This window comes from Oenanthe melanoleuca, chromosome Z, assembly GCF_029582105.1.
Source record: "Oenanthe melanoleuca isolate GR-GAL-2019-014 chromosome Z, OMel1.0, whole genome shotgun sequence".
In the NCBI taxonomy this organism is placed as follows: Eukaryota; Metazoa; Chordata; class Aves; order Passeriformes; family Muscicapidae; genus Oenanthe; species Oenanthe melanoleuca.
In genome coordinates this window covers 76293644-76316770 of record NC_079362.1, presented here as the reverse complement: position 1 = coordinate 76316770, position 23127 = coordinate 76293644, and the positions used below count along the sequence as shown (strand labels likewise).

Genomic DNA, 23127 nt, shown 5'->3' with positions numbered 1-23127 from the left:
CGCGTCAGCAGCTGGTGAGGTGGATGGTGGGACGGTGGGAAGGGAAGGGGCGGGGCTGGCCCCGGCTGACGCAAGGAGCCGGCGGGTTGGCTCAGCCGCCCGTGATGCAGTTCCTGCGCCGCGGCCATGGCGGGGGACGTGCTGGGCAGGACGGCGGCGCTGGCCCTCGGTGAGAGCGCGGGGCCCGGCCCCGCAGCCCGGCCCCACTCGCGCCCTGTGACCCGCGCACCCCCGCGGCTGCCGGTGCCCGGGGGCCGTGCGGGCCGGGCGGGCCGGGCGCGGGAGGGACCCATCGCTCCTCCTTTCGGTTCCGGCCATGGCCCAGCCCAGCGCTGCCCTGGCCCGTCCCCAGCCCTGTCTCCCTGCTGTACAGAGCCCCCGGCAGCGGCTGCTCCTTCTGGTTCCCCGTGTGCAGCCAGTGGGCTCGGTACCTGGGGAACCCTTGAGATTTTAGCGAGCACACTGCATGGATTGATTTTTTTAAATGAAATGTATGAAATAATTCTTATCCTGACTTACCAGCTGGTGCCTTCGAAGGTTTATCACTGTTGCTGACCATGAGGATTTGGTATAATAGAAAGGATTGGGTCGGGCTGGAAGAGGCCTTTAAAGGTCGCCTTGTCCAGCCCCCTGCAGTGAGCAGGGACACACCTATGTATGTCCACTTTCTTTCTCATAATATTTTTTGAGTAATTGCCCGTATTTATCCTGTATTTCAGAAGAGCTGTACGTGTCTGAACGAGAGGGCAACGACTCCACTGGTGATGGGACACAGAAGAAACCATTCAAGACTGTGTTGAAGGTGAGTGTGGAAAACACCTGCTTTGTTTGGCAGTGTGGAATGTGTTCTGGGCCAAGTGATGGCCCTTGTATTTCTAATTGTGAGTTTCATACCTGTCTTTGCAGCCTGAGCAGGAGCAAAGTGCCTGCTCAGGCTCTCTAAGGATGATTTTGGTTATTTCCCTCCTTCCTTTTTAGGCATTGATGACAGCAGGAAAAGAGCCATTTCCTACAATTTATGTGGATTCCCAAAAAGAAAACGAGGTGCTGTGGCATTGAAGGGTTTCCTAGTGAGAATTATTTTACTGCTTGGTGTGAAGGGACACAGTGTAATCTGCTGTCTTTTGCTCTCTCCTTGAATTCTTTAGAGATGGGCCATCATTTCAAAATCCCAGATGAAGAATGTCAAAAAGCTATGGCATAGGGAGCAGATGAAAAATGAAGCTAAGGAGAAGAAGGAGGTAGGCTGCAGAAGGAGCAGAGCACCATTGTTTTCCAAAAATATTACAGTGTCATCACCATTCCTGCCCTTCCAGAAAAGCTGCAGAACATTGTTCCTCACATGTTATTTACAACTGGCCTGGTCACAGCTATTTAATGAGTAATTTATTTCAAACCAGGCAGAAGATCTCTTGAGAAGAGAGAAGAACTTGGAGGAAGCCAAGAAGGTTGTTATCAAGAATGATCCCAGCCTTCCAGAGCCCAAGTGTGTGAGTATGATCCTGTTCCTTGGCACATGGTCTGTGCTCAGACATTGTGCTGCTCTGGGCTGGGGTCTGCATGGACTCTAAGAGGTGGTGAACCATTCCCCAATTTAATGACTTTTTATTCCCTGCCTCATAGGTGAAGATCAATGCTCTGGAGGCTTACAGAGGGCAGAGAGTGAAGATTTTTGGCTGGATCCACAGGTTACGAAGGCAAGGTAAAGCACGAGCATTGCTGAGCCCATGCAGGGAGACAAAGCAAGTACAGTGGCCTTCAAAGTTTGGACACAGAGCCTGACAGCACCTGGTCTCATGTTTTTAAACCACTTGTATGCCCTCTTTGGTTGGTCTCAATGCTCACTGCAACACTGACAGTTTGCCCTGATGTGGGCCCATACTGATGTTTTTAATTATTATTAGTTATATGTATGTGTGTGCATATATAATATAGGTATATTATGTATTACTATATATAATACATTATTATAAATTATTATATATTATTACTAGTTCAAATCCTACAGGATTTTCAGTTTGGAGGCTAGTCCTGCAGAATTTCCTTGACTTGTTCTGTGTTTTAAGCTAACCCTGCCAAATGAGGAGCTAACCATTGCCTGCTCATGGTGAAACCAAATTCCTTCTCTTTTTAACTAGGGAAAAATCTGATGTTTATTGTCTTGAGAGATGGCACAGGGTTTCTTCAGTGTGTCCTTTCTGATGAGCTGGTAAGTTGTGATGATTGTGTTCTGTTAATTGAAGAGTTCATACCTTGTGTGGTATTCTCTTGTGTAGATGTTAAATTACTGACTCAGTTGTGTTAAATTGCATGTCCTCCCACTGCAGTGTGTCAGTGAGAGCTGTTCAGAAGTGACTGTGTGCTGATCTGTAGATGCAGTGTGTCAGTGAGAGCTGTTCAGAAGTGACTGTGTGCTAGCCTGTGATGCCTCAGGAGAGGTACAATAAAACCTGCTCACCTGTGCCTCTGTGTCTCGTGCAGTGCCAGTGCTACAACGGGCTGGTGCTGTCCACGGAGAGCAGCGTGGTGGTGTACGGCACGCTGAACCTCCTGCCCCAGGGCAAGCAGGTACGGGAGCTCCTCGCTTCTCCTCCTCCCTCCTGGGTCATTGTGCTGAGGGAAGCACAAGCAGAGCTGGAAGGAATCATTGAATTATTTCACAGGGAATTAGGGCTAGGGAAAGAGCAAAGCTCCCAAAGCTGTGCTGTCACACACTGTTCAGTGTGAGACAGGTGAACTGTCTGTTCTGCTTCTGCCTGGAACCATTTTCCAGCCATTGACCATTCCTGAGTATAACATGCAGAACTATGTTAACTAAATGGCATGGCTTCATTTTCCTTAACAGGTTTATTCAATTTTTATTTTATGAGGCTAAGAATTTTTTCACATCTCTTACTGACATGTGTTTGTAGGATCGACCCAAGGGGAGGTAACGTGAGCCCCCACTACTACATTTTGGTAAAAATCTGTGGGTTAGTCTTGGAAAATTTGCATTTCTACCCTGAAAATGCTGTGATTGAACTAAAAATGCCATTTGTCAGGAGTAGAAGGCAGCTGTGACCCACACGGGGGAGCTGCTGAGAGCAAAACTCAGTCACAGACTATTTGGGTTGGGAGGGCCTTATAGCTCACCCAGTGCCACCCCCTGCCGAGGGCAGGGACACCTCCCACTATGCCAGGTTGCTCCAAGCCCCATCCACCCAAGCTTGGACACTTCCAGGGGTGAAGCAGCCACAGCTTTCTGGGGCAGCCTGTGGCAGGGCCTCACCACCCTGACAGGGAAGGATTTAATCCTAATATCCCATCTCCCCTCTGTTCATGGGAAGCCATTCCCCTTGTCCCATCACTCCAAGCCCCTATGACAGGACATCCAAGGGACAAGCAGTGGACTTCTCCCCAGTGTTTGCTCTCCCACTGCAGGCTCCGGGAGGCCACGAGCTGAGCTGTGATTACTGGGAGCTCATCGGCCTGGCCCCGGCAGGAGGGGCTGACAATCTGCTCAACGAGGACTCGGAGGTGGACGTGCAGCTCAACAACAGGCACATGATGATTCGAGGCGAGAACATGTCCAAGATCTTCAAGGTGCGCTCCATGGTGGTGCAGGCCTTCAGGGATCACTTCTTTGCCAATGGATACTATGAGGTAAGTGTGTGCTCCCTGCTCAGCAGGCGGCTGCTCCAGTGCCCCCACTGGTCCGCGTCCTCGGTTCTTCACTCAGGCAGTGACTGCCCCGTTCTCCTGCAGGTCACACCACCAACCTTAGTGCAGACGCAGGTGGAGGGAGGCTCCACCCTGTTCAAGCTGGATTACTTTGGTGAAGAGGCGTACCTGACCCAGTCATCGCAGCTCTACCTGGAGACCTGCCTGCCAGCCCTGGGAGATGTCTTCTGTATTGCTCAGTCCTACAGAGCTGAGCAGTCCAGGACCCGCAGGCACTTGGCAGAGTATGGACAGTGTCCTTGTTTCTTTTTGAAAGCTTGGTTTCCTTTGCAGTGGGGAGTAAAAAGGGGTCAAAAGTGTGTGTTTGGGCTGTGGGTTTTTTTAATGAGTTTGTTTCATAGCTAAAGATGTGTTGCTTGTATGTGACTTGGCAATGGTGTGCCTCTGTTTCAGGTACACTCACATTGAAGCCGAATGTCCTTTTATAAGTTTTGAGGATTTGTTGGACCGTCTGGAGAACTTGGTGTGTGATGTCGTAGACAGAGTCTTGAAATCACCTGCAGCGAGCTTACTGCACGACCTCAACCCGGTAGGCAGCAGTGGGAGCAGCCAAGAAAGTAGGGTCTTAAGCCCTTCCTGCTCCGCACATTCCTTTGGGAAATGTGGGGCATGGCAGTGAGCTTACTTACTGTTTGGAATGATAAGAAGAATATGAAACATAATAAGAATGAAAAATCTGCAAGGCTGGTGATGACCAAAGCAGGGAGCTGTGGGGGAAGATGTTCCCTGCTAGTGTGCTCCAGAAGTGAACAGTGTGCCAGGATTTATGGAAGTGGGTGCTGTGCCAGTGGAATAAAAACCTCCATCCCAGTGCTTGCTGCTGGAGCGTGAGGGAGCGATGAAACAAGTGGTGTTTCAGTTCCTCCCCTGGAACATGGAGCCCTAAAGCTCTGGAAATACTTCCTTATCTTTTCTCCCAGGTGATCTGTGAGATTTACTGGGCTTCACATGGTTGTGTTTGGTTCTAGGCTTGTAGAACTGAGCTTGATTTGTTCATCTAAGCAATAATTTGGCGATGTGGAAGCTGGGAAGGGTCATGGACAGGCTGATCAGCTAGAGAAGTATCCCTTTTAAAATGGTCTCCTCCACCTGTCTTTGCTCTTCTCCACAGGATTTCCAGCCCCCCAAACGTCCCTTCCGGCGCATGAACTATGCTGAAGCCATCGAGTGGCTGAAGGAGCATGATGTGAAGAAGGAAGATGGCACTTACTATGAGTTTGGGGAGGTATACCTTGCTGGGCTGTGGGGTAATGTCATGCAGGAATGCAGCTGTGGGTTGGGATTTGATCTGATGTCCTTCAGCATTGGGATAGAAACCCACCTGTCATCAGCCAGTTCCCTGGCCACACTTCTCCAGCATGTGAGACAGCTGTTTGAAGGAGCTCAGGAGAACATGACAGCATAGCCAGGATTTTTTCCCTCCTCAGTTTTCTGTCTCATGTATTGGGGAGACTTAGATTTTAATTGAACAGGTTTTTTTCCCCCAGACATGTGGGTTTTTATACCTTCTAAGAATTTAGGTGACTTAGGATGAAAGCGAGGACATGTGCAGTGTGAAACTCTTCACCTGGGCCTTGTGCGTGGAGTAGTTCTGGTGCTGAATATCCCTAAAGCCTTGTGTAACCGCAGGACATTCCGGAAGCCCCCGAGAGGCTGATGACAGACACCATTAACGAGCCCATCCTGCTGTGCCGCTTCCCTGCAGAGATCAAGTCTTTCTACATGCAGCGCTGCAGCGACGACTCGCGCCTCACCGAGTCTGTGAGTTGTGTTACCTGCGGGGCGGCTGGAGCCGTGGGGACCTTGGAGTGCTGCAAGGGGCTCCTGGACAGTCCTTGTAGGCTCTGTCCCGCTGCCTGGGCACCGCTGGCTGGCTGGCTGGCTGGCAGAGGGTGCTCCCCTGCTGCAGCAGCGTGGCTCTGAGTGGGACCTGCTGTGGTGCTTTGCAGGTGGATGTGCTGATGCCCAACGTGGGCGAGATCGTCGGCGGCTCCATGCGCATTTGGGACAGCGAGGAGCTGCTCGAGGGCTACAAGAGAGAGGGCATTGATCCCACGCCCTACTACTGGTACACAGATCAGGTGGGGCCTTCTCCCCTCTCAGAGGGCCTGGCTGGTGGGTTTGCTATTACTGCAGCTGTAAATGACAAGATGTGTAATATCCCCTCCTTGAATTTCACAGAGGAAATATGGTACGTGCCCTCACGGAGGATACGGTTTGGGATTGGAGCGGTTCCTGACCTGGATTCTGAACAGACACCATATCCGAGATGTCTGTCTCTATCCACGCTTTGTCCAGCGCTGCAAACCTTAGCCATCTTTGGGAAAAACTCCTGGAAAACTGAGCAGCTCATGCTTGGGAAAGAATGATACACTCTGCTGTACTACAGCCTGTCTGACAACAAGACTTCCTGCAACCTGTTGCTAATTCAAATACCAATTTAGGATGTGAAAAGGAAAAAAACCAAAACCTCTTTTTTAAAAGTGCTAGTCATTAACTGGAAAAAGCCTTAGAAAAATTGTTTAGGTGCATTTATGCTCTTGAGTCATCACAAAACAAAGATCCTGATAAGTTGTCACTTAAAAAACAAGATACACTTCTGCTTTTAATTTCTGTGACTTACAATATGCTGGCCATTTGATCATTTTGTTTTTAAATTTGCTCTAATTTTAATCTCTTTTTCTCTTGGGGCTTCTTGTTGGGGAAGTCAGGAGCTCAAGCTCTTGAAATTGCCTAAGAGTGCCCTGTGAGAATGGTATGGAGAGACATGAACAAAGCACTGCATGTTTTTAGTTCCTGCTGATTTTAGGGTGTTCTCTGAGTTGATTCGGTAGCGAGGTGTGCAGTGCAGGGTGCAGAATTCCACTGTGACAGAGGCGGGTCGGGTCTGGGCTTTGGGGTTTTTTCAGATTATTTATTGCTCAGCAGTGCTGAGGCTGCTGGCAAGGCAGGCTTTGCTCCCTTTCCTGAGAGCTGTGCGTGGAGCCGTGGGTCCGTGCACATCTGGCTGGGTGTGTCTGATGGCTCCTGGCCACAGGGGGTTCTGGTGCTTTTTGCTTTTTGCTCCCTGTTTGCAGCCAGAAATGGCTGGCTGAGATCCAGAGGAATGGGAACTGAAACACGCTGGATTTTCGGACTGTAGTCCCAGCAGTGCTTTCCCATGTCATGCTGAGGTATGTTCATAGAGCAGCTCCCTGTTTCCTTGTGCTACTGCAGCTGAGCAGCTTCCCTGGCTGTAATCAACTTAGCAAATAGGGATAATGAAATACTTCATGTGTTGAGTCATCTGTATCATTTCTAGTCATAAAGCAATTCCTTTACCAGAGAGAAAAAGGTAGGTGCATCATTTGCCACCTGCACTGAGACTTGAGCTGGACTTGCCATTCACTCCTGGAATTGTTGAGCTGTGGACACCCATATTTTTGTAATAAGTGATTGGTTTTCTTCATCTTGCATGTTATATAAACAGGTCTAAATCAGCAACCAATAAATTATGGCAACAGAAGCTGGTGTGCAAGACAGTACTTGACATTAATGCCTGTTCTTTTTGCTGAGTGTTTGGAGCTTGTTGCTTGATACAGTGTGGACAAAAACCCAGGAAAGCCAGGAAAAATTTTCAAATGCAGTAAATGTATTCCACGAACTGGCATGAGCGTTTTTTCCCCCTTTTAAACAAAATCCCCACTAATTAACTTAAAAGCATGATTTTTTTCTAATTTGGAGGGACCACCTCAGCTGCCCAGTGAAGTGAATCAGTGTGGTGCTGACTAAGGTTGCTGAGGTAGCAGTGCTGGGGGGAGCAGCCTGGACTTCTGGCACCAGGTAAAGACTTTATTAAATACTTTACTTCTAGTGCCTGAAATGGTGGGAAGGGAGAAGTGTTGGGAAAAGATGCTTCTAGGAAAACATCCCGTGTTTGGGGGCAGTTTTCAGTCCTTAAACCTGACAGGGTTGAGTTGCTTTGTGAAGGTTAAAGGCTCCTTATCAGGAGAGCTGCTAGAGGAAGGACTGAGGACTTAAGAAGTACTCATGGAAGAGACAGATCAGATAAGGAGCTTAAAAGGTGACCGGATGAAAGATGCTTGGGAACTTACCAGAGACTGCTGTGCAATTCCCCCGGCAGCTGGTGGAGAGAGGTGGGGCGGGATCTGGGAAAGATGCTGCAGCTGCTTGGAGCACTAGAGAACCTGGATTTACTTTTATTTTTATTAGAAAGGGAAAAGAAGCCTGCAGAAGAGAAGAAAATGTGCAATCAGAACTTGGATCTCTCCTCATCCTCACTTTCACTTAGGGGACACCCGTCTCGGGACCACCGCCTGCTGTCCCCAGACCGCCCCGCTTACTGTGCGGGTGCCAGGGCGGTGCTGGGCTGTGGCAGGGCCGAGCCAGGGCGGTGCTGGGCTGTGCCAGGGCTGTGGCAGGGCGGTACCAGGGCTGGGCTGGGCCGAGCCGGGGCCGAGCCAGGGCGGTGCTGGGGCTGTGCCAGGGCGGTGCTGGGCTGTGGCAGGGCCGAGCCAGGGCGGTGCTGGGCTGTGCCAGGGCTGTGGCAGGGCGGTACCAGGGCTGGGCTGGGCTGTGCCAGGACCGAGCCAGGGCGGTGCTGGGGCTGTGCCAGGGCGGTGCTGGGGCTGTGCCAGGGCTGGGCTGGGCTGTGGCAGGGCTGGGCTGGGCGGTGCTGGGGCTGTGCCAGGGCGGTGCTGGGGCTGTGCCGGGGCGGTGCTGGGGCGGTGTCAGGGCTGGGCTGGGCGGTGCCGGGGCGGTGCTGGGCTGTGCCAGGGCCGAGCCAGGGCGGTGCTGGGCGGTGTCAGGGCTGGGCTGGGCGGTGCCGGGGCGGTGCTGGGCTGTGCCAGGGCCGAGCCAGGGCGGTGCTGGGCGGTGTCAGGGCTGGGCTGGGCTGTGCCGGGGCGGTACCGGGGCGGTGCCGAGGCCGAGCCGGGGCGGTACCGGGGCGGTGTAACGCGAGGGGCGGTAGCGGCGCAGTCTGAGGGAATGCGGGCGGCCAAGATGGCTGCTGCTGCCGCCGCTGCTGGCCGTCACTGTGAGTGTGGGGACTCCGCCGCGATGGCGGCAACGGGGGGCCGGGGGCGGCGGGCGGCCTGAGGGCAGCCCGGACACCGCGGGCGCTGCGCGGGCGGGAGCGCGCCGGCACCGCCGGCACCGCGTTACACAACGCCCGAGAGGCGCCTTTCGTAACGCTGACCCGCGCCGGGGCCGGCGGGGCTGCTGCGGCTGCCGCCGCGGGGCCGTGCGGCCGGCCGGCTTACCGGGCCGTGCGGCAGGGGCTGCGCGGGGCGATGGCGGCTTCCCGCCGCTGCGCTGAGGGGGCTCGGGAGCTGCGCGCTCGGGCTCTCTGCCCTCCCCTCACCTGCTCGGGGTCTCTGCCCTCCCCTCACCTGCTCGGGGTCTCCGCGCCACCCTTCACCTGCTCGGGGTCTCTGCCCACCCCTGACCTGCTCGGGGGTATCCGTGCCTTCCCCTCACCTGCTCGGGGCTCTCTGCCCTCCCCTCACCTGCTCGGGGGTATCCGTGCCTTCCCCTCACCTGCTCGGGGTCTCTGCCCACCCCTCACCTGCTCGGGGGTCTCCGTGCCCTCCCCTCACCTGCTCGGGGGTCTCTACCCACCCCTCACCTGCTCGGGGCTCTCTACCCACCCCTCACCTGCTCGGGGTCTCTGCCCTCCCCTCACCTGCTCGGGGGTCTCCGTGCCCTCCCCTCACCTGCTCGGGGGTATCCGTGCCTTCCCCTCACCTGCTCGGGCTCTCCGCGCCCACCCCTCACCTGCTCGGGGCTCTCTACCCACCCCTCACCTGCTCGGGGGTCTCCGCGCCCTCCCCTCACCTGCTCTGGGGTCTCTGCCCACCCCGCAGGGTCCCCTCACCTGCTCGGGCTCTCCGCGCCCACCCCTCACCTGCTCGGGGTGGGCAAAGACCACCCCACAGGGTCCCCTCAGGTGCGCGGGGCTCTCTGCCCTGCCCTCACCTGCTCGGGGTCTCTGCCCTCCCCTCACCTGCTCGGTGGTATCCGCGCCCTCCCCTCACCTGCTCGGGGCTCTCTGCCCTCCCCTCACCTGCTCGGGGCTCTCTACCCACCCCTCACCTGCTCGGGGTCTCCGTGCCCACCCCTCACCTGCTCGGGGTCTCCGTGCCCACCCTTCACCTGCTCGGTGGTATCCGTGCCCACCCCTCACCTGCTCGGGGTCTCCGTGCCCACCCCTCACCTGCTCGGTGGTATCCGTGTCCACCCCACAGGGCCCCCTCAGGTGCTCAGGGGTTTCCGCGCACACCGCACAGGGGCCCCTCAGGTGTGTGGGGTCTCCGTGCCCACCGTGCAGGGCTCCCTCACCTGCTCCGGGGTCTCCGTGCCCACCGTGCAGGGCTTCTCACCTGCTCTGGGGTCTCCGTGCCCACCGTGCAGGGCTCCCTCACCTGCTCCGGGGTCTCCGTGCCCACCCTGCAGGGCCCCTCACCTGCTCCGGGGTCTCCGTGCCCACCCTGCAGGGCCCCTCACCTGCTCCGGGGTCTCCATGCCCACCGCACAGGGGCTCCTCACCTGCTCGGGGGTCTCTGCCCACCCCTCACCTGCTCCGGGGTCTCCGTGCCCACCGCACAGGGGCCCCTCACCTGCTCCGGGGTCTCCGTGCCCACCGTGCAGGGGCTCCTCACCTGCTCTGGGGTCTCCGTGCCCACCGTGCAGGGGCTCCTCACCTGCTCCGGGGTCTCCGTGCCCACCGTGCAGGGCTCCTCACCTGCTCGGGGCTCTCTGCCCACCCCTCACCTGCTCGGGGCTCTCTGCCCACCCCTCACCTGCTCGGGGGTCTCTGCCCTCCCCTCACCTGCTCGGGGCTCTCTGCCCACCCCTCACCTGCTCGGGGGTCTCTGCCCACCCCTCACCTGCTCGGGGTCTTTGCCCTCCCCTCACCTGCTCGGGGGTCTCTGCCCACCCCTCACCTGCTCGGGGGTCTCTGCCCACCCCTCACCTGCTCGGGGTCTTTGCCCTCCCCTCACCGCTCGGGGGTCTCTGCCCTCCCCTCACCGCTCGGGCTCTCCGCGCCCTCTTGTCCACGGCTTGGTGTGGTTTTTCCCCTGTGGAACTCAGTTGGACAGTGCCACTTCTGACGCTTAGGGAGGAGCGCTTTTCCCAGTGTTCCGTCCAGCTGGGACCACCCTGTGTGTCCTTTGTGATGCAGGTGGGAACGTGCACCAGCCCCAGCTCAAGTGGGGCACTACAGAATGTCCTGAGTGGGATGGATTGCCCTCCTGGCCCTGCACGTCCCACCCCGGAATGTCATCCCGGTGCCCCTGGGGCCGTGGCATTCCCGGGAGCACCCTCTGGGCCAAGGATGGATGTGTTCTTACAGGGCTGCCATTACAACTTCCCTTTTTATTCTGGCATAGTGACTGGCATGCGGTGCCAGCGCCTCAGAAGGCAGGAACCTAAGAGCTGGCAGTAAACCATAACTATTTGCAAAGAGCCCTGGGGGCATCACGATGCAGGAAGCTCTTTGGTTACAGCCCTTGGTGTCAGTGCCCATGCAGGCATGCACAGTCTGAGTAAGCCTGGCTTGCAGGGTGTGTTTCACTCCCTGCATTTCCAGCTTCTCAGCCTCTGTTCAGGAGCTTATTAGAGAGCTGTGAGCTCTAAGATGCTCTTCCCAGCGGGTGGCTGGCTGCTGAGCAGCTCTGTGCTCTTGGGGCTCAATTGCTGCTGAGCTCCTGCGCTCTGACAGGGCAGTGATGCAATCCCCGGAGAGACCATGCCGAATTTAACCTTTAGGTTTTGTTCCACCGTGAGCAATTCACGCTATTTTTGCACTAAACGAATCCCGGGTAATGACAATGAGCTCCCGAGGAGAATGAAGTGTGCCTTTGAAAAGGCAGGCTGGAACCAGCAGGGAATTGTATGGAGTGGGCTGGAAGGAGCCTGAAGATAATCTGGCTGTGCTCAGATGTTTCAGCATAAGGACATGGGGATGCTGGAGTGAGCCCAGAGGAGGCCACGGAGATGCTCCAGGCTGCAGCCAGCCTGGCAGAGCTGGAGGTGTTAGCCCAAAGAGCAGGACCCAGGGAGACCTCAGAGCTCTTTGCAGTGGCTAAAGGGGCTCCAGGAGAGCTGGGGAGGGAGGGGTGTGTGTGTGGCCTTGTGAAATCCTGGGGTTTGTCTGATGTTAATGCAGATTAGTGGCCATCAGCTGGCTGGGCACTGAGGAACAAGGTGGCCCAGGTCTGCAGGTAAATGGATTCTGGAGCTGCTGCTCAGTGTTCCTGGCACAGGGTCAAACAGGGGCAGATGTAAACCTACACTGTAGACATGGTGTCTACATGAGTGAGGAAACACTGAGCTCGTGGTGCTGTGGTGGGTTTGTGTGCTGGGGAGGGGTCTGTGCAGTCCTGGTGCAGTCCTCTCAGCCCAGCAGGGTTCTAGTGCTATTCCCAGTGCTGCTCCCAGCTATTCCCAGTGCTATTCCCAGTGCTGCTCTATCCCCAGTGCTATTCCCAGTGCTATTCCCAGTGCTGCTCTATCCCCAGTGCTATTCCCAGTGCTGCTCTATTCCCAGTTCTGCTCCCAGCTATTCCCAGTGCTATTCCCAGTGCTGCTCTATCCCCAGTGCTATTCCCAGTGCAGTTCCCAGTGCTGCTCTATCCCCAGTGCAGTTCCCAGTGCAGTTCCCAGTGCTGCTCCCAGTGCTGCTCTATCCCCAGTGCTGTTCCCAGTGCTGCTCTATCCCCAGTGCTGTTCCCAGTGCTGTTCCCAGGGCTGCTCTATCCCCAGTGCTGTTCCCAGGGCTGCTCTATCCCCAGTGCTGTTCCCAGGGCTGCTCTATTCCCAGTGCTGTTCCCAGTGCTGCTCTATTCCCAGTGCAGTTCCCAGTGCTATTCCCAGTGCTGCTCTATCCCCAGTGCTATTCCCAGTGCAGTTCCCAGTGCTGCTCCCAGTGCTGCTCTATCCCCAGTGCTGTTCCCAGTGCAGTTCCCAGTGCTGCTGTATTCCCAGTGCTATTCCCAGCCCTCTCTCTCTCTCTGCAGGGCTGAGGAGCTGCAGCCAGCTGCGGGTGCCGGTGCGATGGCGGGGCCAGGCCACGGCTGCTGTGGTGACCGAGAGCACCAAGCCCCACATCCAGCCCCAGGAGAGGTAGGTGTGGGCCCTGGGCTTGCTGCCTCTCCCTGATAGAAGCAGGGCTTGGTGTGCTTTGTGTGTGTGAGATTGTTTATCTGCCTGGCTGCACTCGTGTTCTCTGTTTCAGGGCAAGGACAGCCTTGGTCCTGCAGAGCTGGGTGAGCCCAGGGCCCATGGAAGGCCTGGGGCCCTGCAGGAGCAGTGGAAGGACATTTTCATTATCATTAGAAGTTCTGGTTCCTGCTTCCTGGGTTCTATTCAGCACTTTGGTGCACACTCCAGCAGAAGGGGAGTGGGAGCTGAGGTCCCCAGACACTGGGGCAGGCCTGGGCTCCTCTCAATGCCCTCTTGTAGGACTTTGGCTTTGCCAGGAGGAGGGCAGAGCTCCTGTGCCACCTAAACCATCTGCTGGGGAAGTGAGAGGTCCTGCTCTGTGGGCTCCCTTGGGCAAGGAAACAATTCCATGGGGAAATTGGGTGAGAGTTGTGGTCAGCAGCCATTCTGTAAATGCTGATACCATCTGTGCTGCTGTGCCCTGTGGGGTGTTATCCTTACAACACTGTGCCACACCTGCACCTGGATAGGAAATCCATTCTGGAAAAACCCAACCCAAACACCACTGGCCCTGCACTGAATTTATGTGTAGAAAGGCTTCTTGCTGCTGTCACTGGTGCAGCAGATGAGATGTGTCCCCACAGTAATGCAGACAAAGACTTGTGTGAGTGGCTCATCTGTTTCCTGGGGAAGCTGCTGCTTGGTTTGGTTGGAATCCACAGCTGAGACCCTGTTTTATAACCTCCCTGGGAGACAGCTTTCTCAGTGTATTTCCAGCTAAAGTTTGTGTTACAAAGGGGTTACTTTTTAAAAAAGCAGAGATAATGTCGTGTCTGGCCATTCCTGTTCTAGTGCCAGTGTTTACATTAGCAGGAGAAGCCTTGGAATAGCAGCTGCCTTTGCACAAGGCAAATGCAGGAGGATAAACTGGTTGTTTTGTCATCATAATAAAAATAAAATAAAAGCTGTGGATCACTGGGATTTGAAATCTCTTTCTTCCATAGGAAGCCTAAAACAGGAATCCTGATGTTGAACATGGGAGGCCCGGAGCGGCTGGATGACGTCCACGATTTCCTGCTGCGCCTCTTCCTGGACAGGGATCTGATGACCCTTCCAGCTCAGAAGTGAGCATCCCCTGTGCTGCAGGTGGTGGGTGTTGCTGAGGCTCTGACACTGGCCTTGTGCAGAGAGCAGCATTCCCTGAGACTGCTCTGCCTGGGAGCAGTCAGTGCAGGAGGCAGTGCCAGACCCCTCTGGAAGCGGGTGTGCTGTGTTTTAACGGCAGGGTGGTGGGATAGAGCAAACCGTGCTGCTGTGCTGTGAGTGCACGGATGGCAGGGTCTGGCTGTGCTGAGCTGTGCTGAGCTGTGCTGAGCTGTGCTGAGCTGTGCTGAGCTGTGCTGTGCATTGCTGTGCTGAGCCGTGTGAGCTGTTAACCTGTCCCTCTGTGCTGCAGCCGGCTGGCCCCGCTCATCGCGCGGCGCCGCACGCCCAAGATCCAGGAGCAGTACAGCCGGATCGGCGGCGGCTCCCCCATCAAGAAGTGGACGGCGGTGCAGGGAGAGGGCATGGTGAAGCTGCTGGACAGCATGTCTCCTCGCACTGGTACTGACTGCCCTGCTCCCAGGGCTGCTTCTGCTCCCTGCTGGCCGAGCACCTTTGGCTCGCTGCTCTTCCCGGGGGGCTGGGGTGGGTTTCAGCCCTGCTGGGCAGCCATGGTGCAGGAGGGACTCCCTTGGTCCTTAGGGTGGGCCTGGGGAGTCACCTGTGGTCGTGGGAGGGGACTGTGGCAGACAGAGTGTGCCAGGTGTGTGGCACTGCCAGGCATCGTAGCTTGCCCTGCAGGCCCTGCTCGGGCTGAGGAATCCTCACTGAAGAGAAATGGCTGTCTTAGATGGGAAGGAAGGGCAGTGTGTTTGGTGTGAGCAGCTGAGGGCTGTGGGAGGAGGGTTCAGAGTGCTGCTCCCAGCAGCTGTGTCAGGGCTGGAAGGAGGACAGCTGCAGCAGAGACAAGGCTGTGGAGATGAGCAGTGCAGGGCATAACTGAGGATAGCAGCGAGCCCCACCCAGGACATGGCAGGAGATAAGGCTGGGCAGTTCAGCTGGGGTGCAGAGAGATGCTCTCCTGGCCAGTCCTTCAGATGAGAAAACTTCAGACATGAAGAGCCTCCCTCCCCTGTGTGTGTCACACACCCCCTCTGGAGCTGCCTCCCTCCCAGCAGGGAGTGCTGGCTGCTGTGGGTAGCCTGTGCCACCGTGCCTGGCAGAGTGTGACATTTCTCATGACTGTGATGGGAAATGGCTGCAGGTGCTTCTCTGAATGCCCTTTCTGCAGGGCTGTTTTGTAGCTATTTCTGTCAGTGCCTCAGGCTTGCCTAGAAAAGGGCTGGAGAAGGATTGCTAAAAGGGTCTGGAAGGTTAAAAGCAACATTCTTGGAAGGCTAGAGCCAAATTTATTTCCATCCATTCAGAGTGTGGTGTGTCCCTGGTGCCCTCATCCAGGTGATGTCCAGTCCTTTCTCAGATGTGACTCCCTGGTCCCTGCAGTGCAGTCAGAGCCTGAGGCCTGCTGTGCCATCCCAGGCAGGAGTTCTTGGAGCAGGAGCCCTGAGGGGTCAGGCATGCAGCAGGTTCTGCAGATTAGGCTTGGAAGGTTTATCTGCCTTTCCCAGTGTCCCACTCCCACTTGCTTTAGTTTGGTGACTGCTCTCTGTGCAGTCACACCCTTCTCTGGGCACCTCTCCCACCTGATAAGTCCTTTGGAGGCTTTTTTTTACTTGACAGCAGCTGCAGTTTAACAATAGAATGTGCTGAGCACTGCCAGCCATTTCCTTCAGCATCCCAGGTGAGCTTGCAGAGCCCTGTGTTCCTCAGAGCAGCTTGGGACACTTGGATGTGCCTGCAGCCAGCATTTGGGAGTGTGGTGTGCTCACAGGTGGCACTTTGGGAGTGCTGAGCCCTCTTAGTGAGTAACCGGCAGGAGATGCTTCTACCAGGTGAAATAAGCAAAATCCCCAAGTTTTAGGCCCATTTTGCCTTGATCTGGTCTGGGCCACAAGTGAAAGCTCAGTGTGTGAGCAGCACTGCTCTCATCCTGAATGCAGGCACGGCCCTGGGCCAGCTGCCAGGAGGGACCTGGCTCTGCCTGAGCCAAGAGCAGGCAGGCTGTCACTCTTGTTCAAACAGTCTGTGTGCAGACACAGCACCTCTCTTTTGCTGCCATGGTCCTGAGCAAAACCTGACCCTGCCAGGGTATTGCTTCCCAAAATGTCCTTTCCCAGGTTGAACTCTGCAGCCCCTGCTGTGCCTGGTCAGGCCTTTGTCTTTAGTGCCTTTCAAAGATGTTAATGAGGTTACTGGCTCAAGGGCCCCTGAGGTTGGGTCTTTATTTGCTGCTGCTCCCAGCTGGGAGCTCTCGTGCCTCCTGCAGAGAGCTGGGGCTGACTAAACCTGTTTTCTGAATCCTGCATAAATGTGTGGAGTGGAGCCCAAGCATGGGACATCTGCTTCCTTCAGAAACCTGCTGAATGTTATTTCAGAGCCACTGACCCGGAAACCCCGACAAAGAAACTTTGCTTTTGTTCTCCTAAGAGCCTCTGTTCTCCACTTAAAGAAACAAAACAGCAAACCTCTCCTGCCTGCCTCCTGTCCCAACCAAGCCATGCTCCCAAAGATTACAGATAAGAAATGGAGGAGCCTGAGGTGTCCTCATATTGCTGCCAAAATTAGCTGTAAGAGCCATGAAGCTTTTTATAAAACCCTCCAAACTCAGAATGGGAGAGCATGTGTCCCTGGGTCACTGCTCTGCTGCCCCAGTGCTGGGCTTTGGGTGCCACTGCTGCAGGTGTGCTGGGCAGGGGCAGCTGCAGCTGTGAGGCCACTGGGGTGCCCATTCACCTTCTCCCTTTGGTACACTTTTTTACCATTATGTCCTTAAAATCAGGGCTGGCCTGGTGACACACCAGGGCTGTGTCCAGGCTGGGAACTGTGCCTCTGCTAATGCAGGAGAAGCAGGCAAGTGATGCTCCTATAGAAGCAAACCACAATATAAATATTTTCTAAATCCTTATCCCAGCCAAGTGAGGTACCAGAAAACTGCTTGGCCTGAGGAGGGGCTTACATGACATGGCTTTACAAAAGTAGCCAGGAACCAGCAGCAGGTTTATTTCAGCAGCTCCAGCCTGCCTGTTTCTGTCTGAGGTGCAGTGCTGTGTCTGTCAGTGAGGATTCTCAGCTCTTTTTGGGGTGCAGGGCTGTGTCAGTGGTGATGTTCTCAGCTCTATTTGAGGTGCATGGCTGTGTCAGTGACGTTCTCAGCTCTTTTAGGGGTGCAGGGCTGTGTCAGTGATGTTCTCAGCTCTTTTAGGGGTGCAGTGCTGTGTCTGTCAGTGATGTTCTCAGCTCTATTTGGGGTGCAGGGCTGTGTCAGTGATGTTCTCACCCCTGTCTGAGGTGCAGGGCTGTGTCAGTGATGCTGTGCTCACCCTGGCCCCTCCCTCCTGCAGCTCCTCACAAGTACTACATCGGGTTCCGCTACGTGCACCCGCTGACCGAGGAGGCCATCGAGGAGATGGAGAGGGACGGTGTGCAGAGGGCCATTGCCTTCACCCAGTACCCCCAGTACAGCTGCTCCACCACAGGTGAGCCTGCCCAGCCCTCAGCAGCTCTGGGCACGTGGATGAACCAGCTGCACTCGGGCCTGCCTGGTGCACTGGGTGATCTGGGGTGCAGCTGTTCCTGCTGGAGACTCTCAGCTCTGCTGATTTATGGATGTGTTTGAATTATGTGGCATTTTAAGATTGATAAGAGCTTGCTGCCAAGCTGTTTCAGCCAGCCAGCTTGCTGAGCTGTGTTGTCTGTAATTCTCTGTTGCAGGAAGCAGTTTAAATGCCATTTATCGCTACTACAGCCAGAAGGGGGAGAAGCCAAAGATGAGGTGGAGCGTAATCGACCGGTGGCCCACACATCCCCTTCTCATTCAGGTGTGGAGGCTTTGGGCCTTACATCCTTCCACTGAGGAAGGACAGCAGGAAGGCTCCAGCCTGAGGGTGCATTTTAGTTGTGTGAGCAGCTGGGTCTCCTCTGCCATGTCTGAAATGACAGGAGGTTATTTCATGCCCCATGCTTTGGCAGGATAGCGTGTGGCAGTGCCCACTGTGCACGTGCTGTTTGAAAAGCTGGGTGATGTTACCCTGGTGGTGGTGGCTGGAAGGAACCTCTCCAGGCCATTAGTCCAAATTCCTGCTCGGAGCAGGTCTGTGATCACACACACACATTATGTTGGTTTGTCACATTCCCTTCTGGCAGCAAGGAGTCATGCCTGGCTGTGGCAGGAGCAGTGAAGGGAAGCCTGCTTGCTGCTTTCTTTGCAGAGAAAATGGCTCTTTATCAGGGAGCTTCTCCTGTGGTGTGGGTTTGCAGTTTCTGTGGTGTGCTGGGCAGATGAGGAAATGGCTGAAGGCAGGCAGGGTGGAGCTGGGTGATGCTCCCTGGACTCAGTGCTGTGCACACTGAGGCAGTTTGGGAGCTGCTCAGAGCACAGAACTGAGAGCAGGGGTGCCTGCAGGGCTCCTGGCTCAGCTCTTTGTCTGTTTCCCTGGGCAGTGCTTTGCTGATCACATCCAGAAGGAGCTGAACCTGTTCCCACCAGACAAGAGGAAAGAGGTGGTGATCCTGTTCTCAGCCCACTCGCTGCCCATGTCTGTGAGTCCCTGGGACAGCTGTGGGTGCCAGCCCTCTGGCCCTCCCCAGGGTGACAGGGGCTGTGTTGGTGTGCAGGTGGTGAACCGTGGCGACCCGTACCCGCAGGAGGTGGGAGCCACTGTGCAGAGGGTCATGGAGAAGCTCAACCACTCCAACCCCTACAGGCTGGTGTGGCAGTCCAAGGTATGTGCTGGGGAGGCTGAGCAGCTAAACCCTGGGCAGGGTCTCACTGGACTGAAACAATCCACCTCTGTTTACATTTTCAGTTATTTTCTTCAGCTGTGTTCCTCTGAGGTGTAAGGGTGGGAAGTGTGTCTTCATTAAACATTTAATGGAGAAAGTGAGAAGTCCAGCCAGAAGCAGGGAAATAAAAACAACTGTTTCTATCCCAGCTATAACCTAAGGCAACGTGGGTGTTCTTTGTAAGAATGTTTGCATGAGTGTTTTTCCTTAATTTCTGCCTGTTTGTTCCAGGTTGGGCCAATGCCTTGGCTGGGCCCCCAGACAGATGAGACCATCAAAGGGCTGTGCCAGCGAGGAAAGAAGAACATGCTGCTGGTCCCAATAGCATTCACCAGTGACCACATTGAGACCCTGTATGAGCTGGACATTGAGTATGCTCAGGTTTTAGCCAACGAGGTGAATGCTCTGTGCCTTTGCTCCCCCTTTGGGTAGGGCTGCTCTGAAATTATTCCTCCAACTGCAATTTGCTTTGCAGTTGTTTCTTGCAGTATTATTTGGGATTAGCTTTATTTTCCTGGAAATCAAAAATTACTCTGAACTGGCTTAACCACAAAACAGGTGGGAGTTTCTTTCTAGATTTAGGTCTTTAAACCATTACAAATATTGCTAAAAAAGAACAAACATTGTGGCAGCAAAATGCTGTGTTGCCCCATAGTAATTTCTGCTGTACTAAAAACCATGATGCTGCATTTAATCCTGGCCTTTTGGGCCAATTTCTGAATGAAGTGGGAAGATTTTGGATCAGATGAACAGGTTTCACTTTCTCCTCCCTGTTTTGGTTTCAGTGTGGCGTTGAGAACATCAGGCGAGCAGAGTCTCTCAATGGAAACCCGCTGTTCTCCAAGGTACCTGCTGTGCTGCAGTGGCTGTGGAGCTTTGCTGTTGTCTGGGGTGTTTGCAGGTGCTTTTTCACCTCTTGTGGCTTGAAGAGCAGAAGTGAGCCCCTGCAGCTGCGTGTGCAGCACAGGAGTTTGTTGTGGCACAGTTGGTGTGTTTGTGCCAGGAGGGGGCTGAGGGTGCCCAGGCTGGGCTGGGGGGGTTGCCCAGCTGGGTTTGCCCCCTGTGACCATTGTCCCCCCTGCAGGCCCTGGCAGACCTGGTGTGCTCCCACCTGCAGTCCAACGAGGTGTGCTCCCGCCAGCTGACCCTGTGCTGCCCGCTCTGTGTCAACCCCGTCTGCAGGGAGAGCAAGGCCTTCTTCACCAGCCAGAGCCAGCCCTGAGGGCCACAGCTGCTGCTCCAGGAGCAAGGACAGCTGCACTGGGGCTTGCTTTGCCTGAGGAGAGCTGGAGCAAGCGGGGAGGGAGGGCACGGGTCCTGCCAGTGTGAGGAGATCGCACCGACCCCAGCGGGCTGAGCGTGGGCCCAGCACTGAGCACTGGAAGGCTCCCACAGCTTTTTACAATTAGCTTCTCTTTCTATGCAGGGATTGATCTGTGTGCAGGCTGCTCACGAGTGCATGAACCTGCCAGGTCACAGGTTTTGCTTCAGGTGCAGTCTGAGCAGCACAGCCTGTTGTCTGTTCTGAGAGGGACTTTGGAGATCAAGTGACTTCTAATGCTTTTTAATAATGTTTATGTATATATATATTTCTTTTTTAGGACATAAAGATAAGGCTTTGTTTTGGTTTGGTTTTCTCCTGCCAGAAACTTGCAGTGAAAGCTTAGCTGGGATAGTGGAACGCACAAAACTTGTTTACTTCCTTGTTCTAGGAAAAACATTTTCATTATCTGCAGGTGAGTATTTGAAGAGCAGAAACTGAAAGGAATCAGCCTGCTTGGGTGATACTGGAGAATTTGCTCCACTGAACCTGCATGTTTCAAGTCTAGCAGGAGCACGTGTGGAAACATGCTGGCTTATCTGTTAAGCAGAATGGCTTTTAAAATTCTTCTTATTTTGATTAAAAAGGGCTTTTTCTGTTTGGTGAAGTAAATTTAGGAAGTCAGGCTTGTTCTCCAGGAGGTTTATAGATCCACTCTGTGCTTTCTACTGTGGTTTTGTGGGATACCTGTGGAGTGCCATAGGTAGGATTGATCTGGCTTAATTGCTGTTGTTTAAAAGGAGGTGATCAGTCAGGAGCAGTTTCCAGTTCCACTCTGCAGAAGCCTGAGGACAGGGCACTGTGAGCCTGGTCTGAGCCCAGCTTCACCTGATGTCCTGAGCACTGGCCCTGCAGGCTGGCTCCTGGCATGGCTGCTGCCACACTGCTCAGCCAGGCTGATCTGCTCAGGAGAGCACGAGGCACGAGCAGCTTGCACCTCTGCTTCTGTGAGAAGGGGTGGGTAAAGAAGGGAGTGCAGATCAGGGTTAGTCTGGCTCTGCTTGTTGCTGGAATCAAAGCTGGAGCACTGAGGGAAGGCTGTGGTGAGCACCATGCAGTGCTGTGAATCCCCAGAACCTCTGCAGAGCTGCCTGCTCCACTGCCATCCCTGCTGCCCAGGGGCACAGACACGTTCCTGCAGTGCCAGGAGCTCCTGCAGCACCCTGCCCTCACACAGAGTCTTCCTTGACCCTTCATGCCTGTGCCTGTTGCAGTGGCAGGGAGCCAGAAGCTTCTCCTCTCCCTCCCCTTGGGCTCTGCTCACTGCCTGGGCAGGAGAAGGAGCACAAATGTCCAGTTTGTCTGGGAACACTGGCCTTATGTCTCTCGTTGGACAAAGAACTTCCTCTGTTTCACTGCTCTGCCTCACACTTAGGGATCAGTCTGTCAGATCTTCCTGCTCACTCCTGCTTGCTCCCAGCTGGAGGAACGTGGACCTTCAGGTGGTGCAGGCTGTGACCACCACATTTACAAGTGGGGAAAGCAAAGGTTAACTTCATATGAACCTTGTGGTATCATAAATACAGATGGCTTTTCATTTTCACACTGAAAACACTGGCTGGCACTGATTCTGAGGCATTATGTTTGTCCCCAGTAATAAAAGGTACTTAAAATTCACTTTTGAGTGTTCTAACCACAAGTGGGATAATTACTGTGTTGCTGCTATTACACCATCATGTAGAAATCACTTAATTTTCCAGCTTTTAGCAGTTGGGCCTGTCTCACAGAGCTGCTGTTTGCTGTCAGAGCAGTTTCCATCAAGGCTTCTGAGGATTCCTCATCTCCCAGCAGGTTGGGTGAGTGCCTGCCCTGAGGAGAGATGGGTGCCAAGGTGCATGTGCCTTGCTGAGCCCTCCTAGTGCAGCCCAGAGTGTGAGTGCAGCTGCCTGTGCCCTGCAGGAGTTCCCAGTGCCCCCAGCAGGCTGCAAACCCCGCTGTCCCCAGGGCTGGCAGGCTCTGGTGCTGCACAGCAGTGCAGCTGGGCTGTCCTGAGCAGTGCACTCCCCTGGGGGCAGTCCTGGGGATGGCAGGGGGTCACTGCCCCCTGCCCAGCACAGCTCCCAGCACTGTGCAGCTCTGGCCTCAGGACATCCGCTGGAAATGGAGGAGCTGAACAGCCCCTGGTGTCCTCAGGGAGGAAGTGGGAGCTAAAGGGGTGAGCTGTTTTTCCTGCTTTCACACTCTCCAGTTTGGCTTATTCATCATCAAGTGATGTTTTTTACCCTGTCCCTCGGTCCTGGCTGCGTTTCAGAGAAGGTGGGAGCTCCCCAGAGGTGCTGTGACACCACAAGGTCTGTGGATTTGTCAGAGCTGTGACACCAGAAGCTGTGTGATGTGTCAGAGCTAGTGGGAGCTTGTGGATGTGTCAGAGCTGAGCTCCTGCCATGCCCTGGAGAGGAGGATCAGTGGGGCCAGGGTTTCCCCAGGAGAACCCAAAGCTCAGTGAATTCTCCCTTCCCACCAGAGCTGGGGATCACTGTGAAGTGTAAGCTTCAAGGCAGAGCAGCTCCTTTGATTTTGTTAATGCCAGATGTGTATAGATACTTGCTTTTAACCCTACATATGCATCTCAGATTGACCAAGGACTTCCATTAGATGTAACACAGCAAATTTGATCATCCTACTGTGTGTCATTTGCCATAAGGATGGAATTCCAATTAAAGTCTTTTTTTTTTAAGAAATAACTGAGCTGTGTGTTTTTGTAGGAGCCCTTTGTGCTGGTGTTTGGAGTTCTCTCCACCTCTGGTGTCAGGCTGGCATGAGGCGAGTTTCACCCCGTAAAAAAGCAGCAGAAGGTGGTGAAGCAGGGATTTGCCCTGGTGTGGGATCCCACCTGTGATGGATAATTTATTCTGTTCCCTGTTAGTGGTCTCTGGGCAGCTCCTTGCTGATATTACTAATGAAGTGCTTGATTGATTATTTTCTGGAGCAGGGATTGCAGATGTTGGATATTTAAGGTGATCCATTAGTGA

General features: G+C 54.6%; 2 protein-coding genes across 2 annotated transcripts; both read left to right on the top strand.

The window, feature by feature from the left end:
- The first annotated feature begins 43 nt into the window (after window positions 1-43).
- NARS1 (asparaginyl-tRNA synthetase 1) lies at window positions 44-7225 on the top strand. Its single transcript, XM_056513801.1, has 15 exons — window positions 44-169; window positions 720-802; window positions 979-1044; window positions 1149-1241; window positions 1401-1490; window positions 1624-1702; window positions 2139-2209; window positions 2482-2568; window positions 3421-3642; window positions 3745-3944; window positions 4114-4249; window positions 4832-4945; window positions 5350-5481; window positions 5670-5801; window positions 5902-7225. Exons 1-15 carry the CDS (start codon window positions 127-129, stop codon window positions 6031-6033), a joined length of 1680 nt encoding a protein of 559 aa, XP_056369776.1. The 5' UTR covers window positions 44-126; the 3' UTR covers window positions 6034-7225.
- Window positions 7226-8638: 1413 nt separating this feature from the next.
- FECH (ferrochelatase) lies at window positions 8639-22826 on the top strand. The gene is made up of 11 exons (XM_056513804.1): window positions 8639-8758; window positions 12744-12849; window positions 13893-14012; window positions 14345-14493; window positions 17394-17528; window positions 17764-17870; window positions 18493-18591; window positions 18667-18774; window positions 19066-19230; window positions 19620-19679; window positions 19919-22826. Exons 1-11 carry the CDS (start codon window positions 8710-8712, stop codon window positions 20054-20056), a joined length of 1236 nt encoding a protein of 411 aa, XP_056369779.1. The 5' UTR covers window positions 8639-8709; the 3' UTR covers window positions 20057-22826.
- The last annotated feature ends 301 nt before the right edge of the window (window positions 22827-23127 follow it).

Bases quoted from the DNA above. Each gene is read 5' to 3' on its own strand.
- NARS1 (XM_056513801.1), top strand. From the start codon at position 127: ATGGCGGGGGACGTGCTGGGCAGGACGGCGGCGCTGGCCCTCG. The intron at 170-719 runs GTGAGAGCGCGG...CCTGTATTTCAG, and splicing joins GACGGCGGCGCTGGCCCTCG to AAGAGCTGTACGTGTCTGAA. The intron at 1,491-1,623 runs GTGAGTATGATC...CCTGCCTCATAG, and splicing joins GCCTTCCAGAGCCCAAGTGT to GTGAAGATCAATGCTCTGGA.
- FECH (XM_056513804.1), top strand. From the start codon at position 8,710: ATGCGGGCGGCCAAGATGGCTGCTGCTGCCGCCGCTGCTGGCCGTCAC. The intron at 12,850-13,892 runs GTAGGTGTGGGC...TTTCTTCCATAG, and splicing joins CACATCCAGCCCCAGGAGAG to GAAGCCTAAAACAGGAATCC. The intron at 18,592-18,666 runs GTGAGTCCCTGG...GTTGGTGTGCAG, and splicing joins CCCACTCGCTGCCCATGTCT to GTGGTGAACCGTGGCGACCC.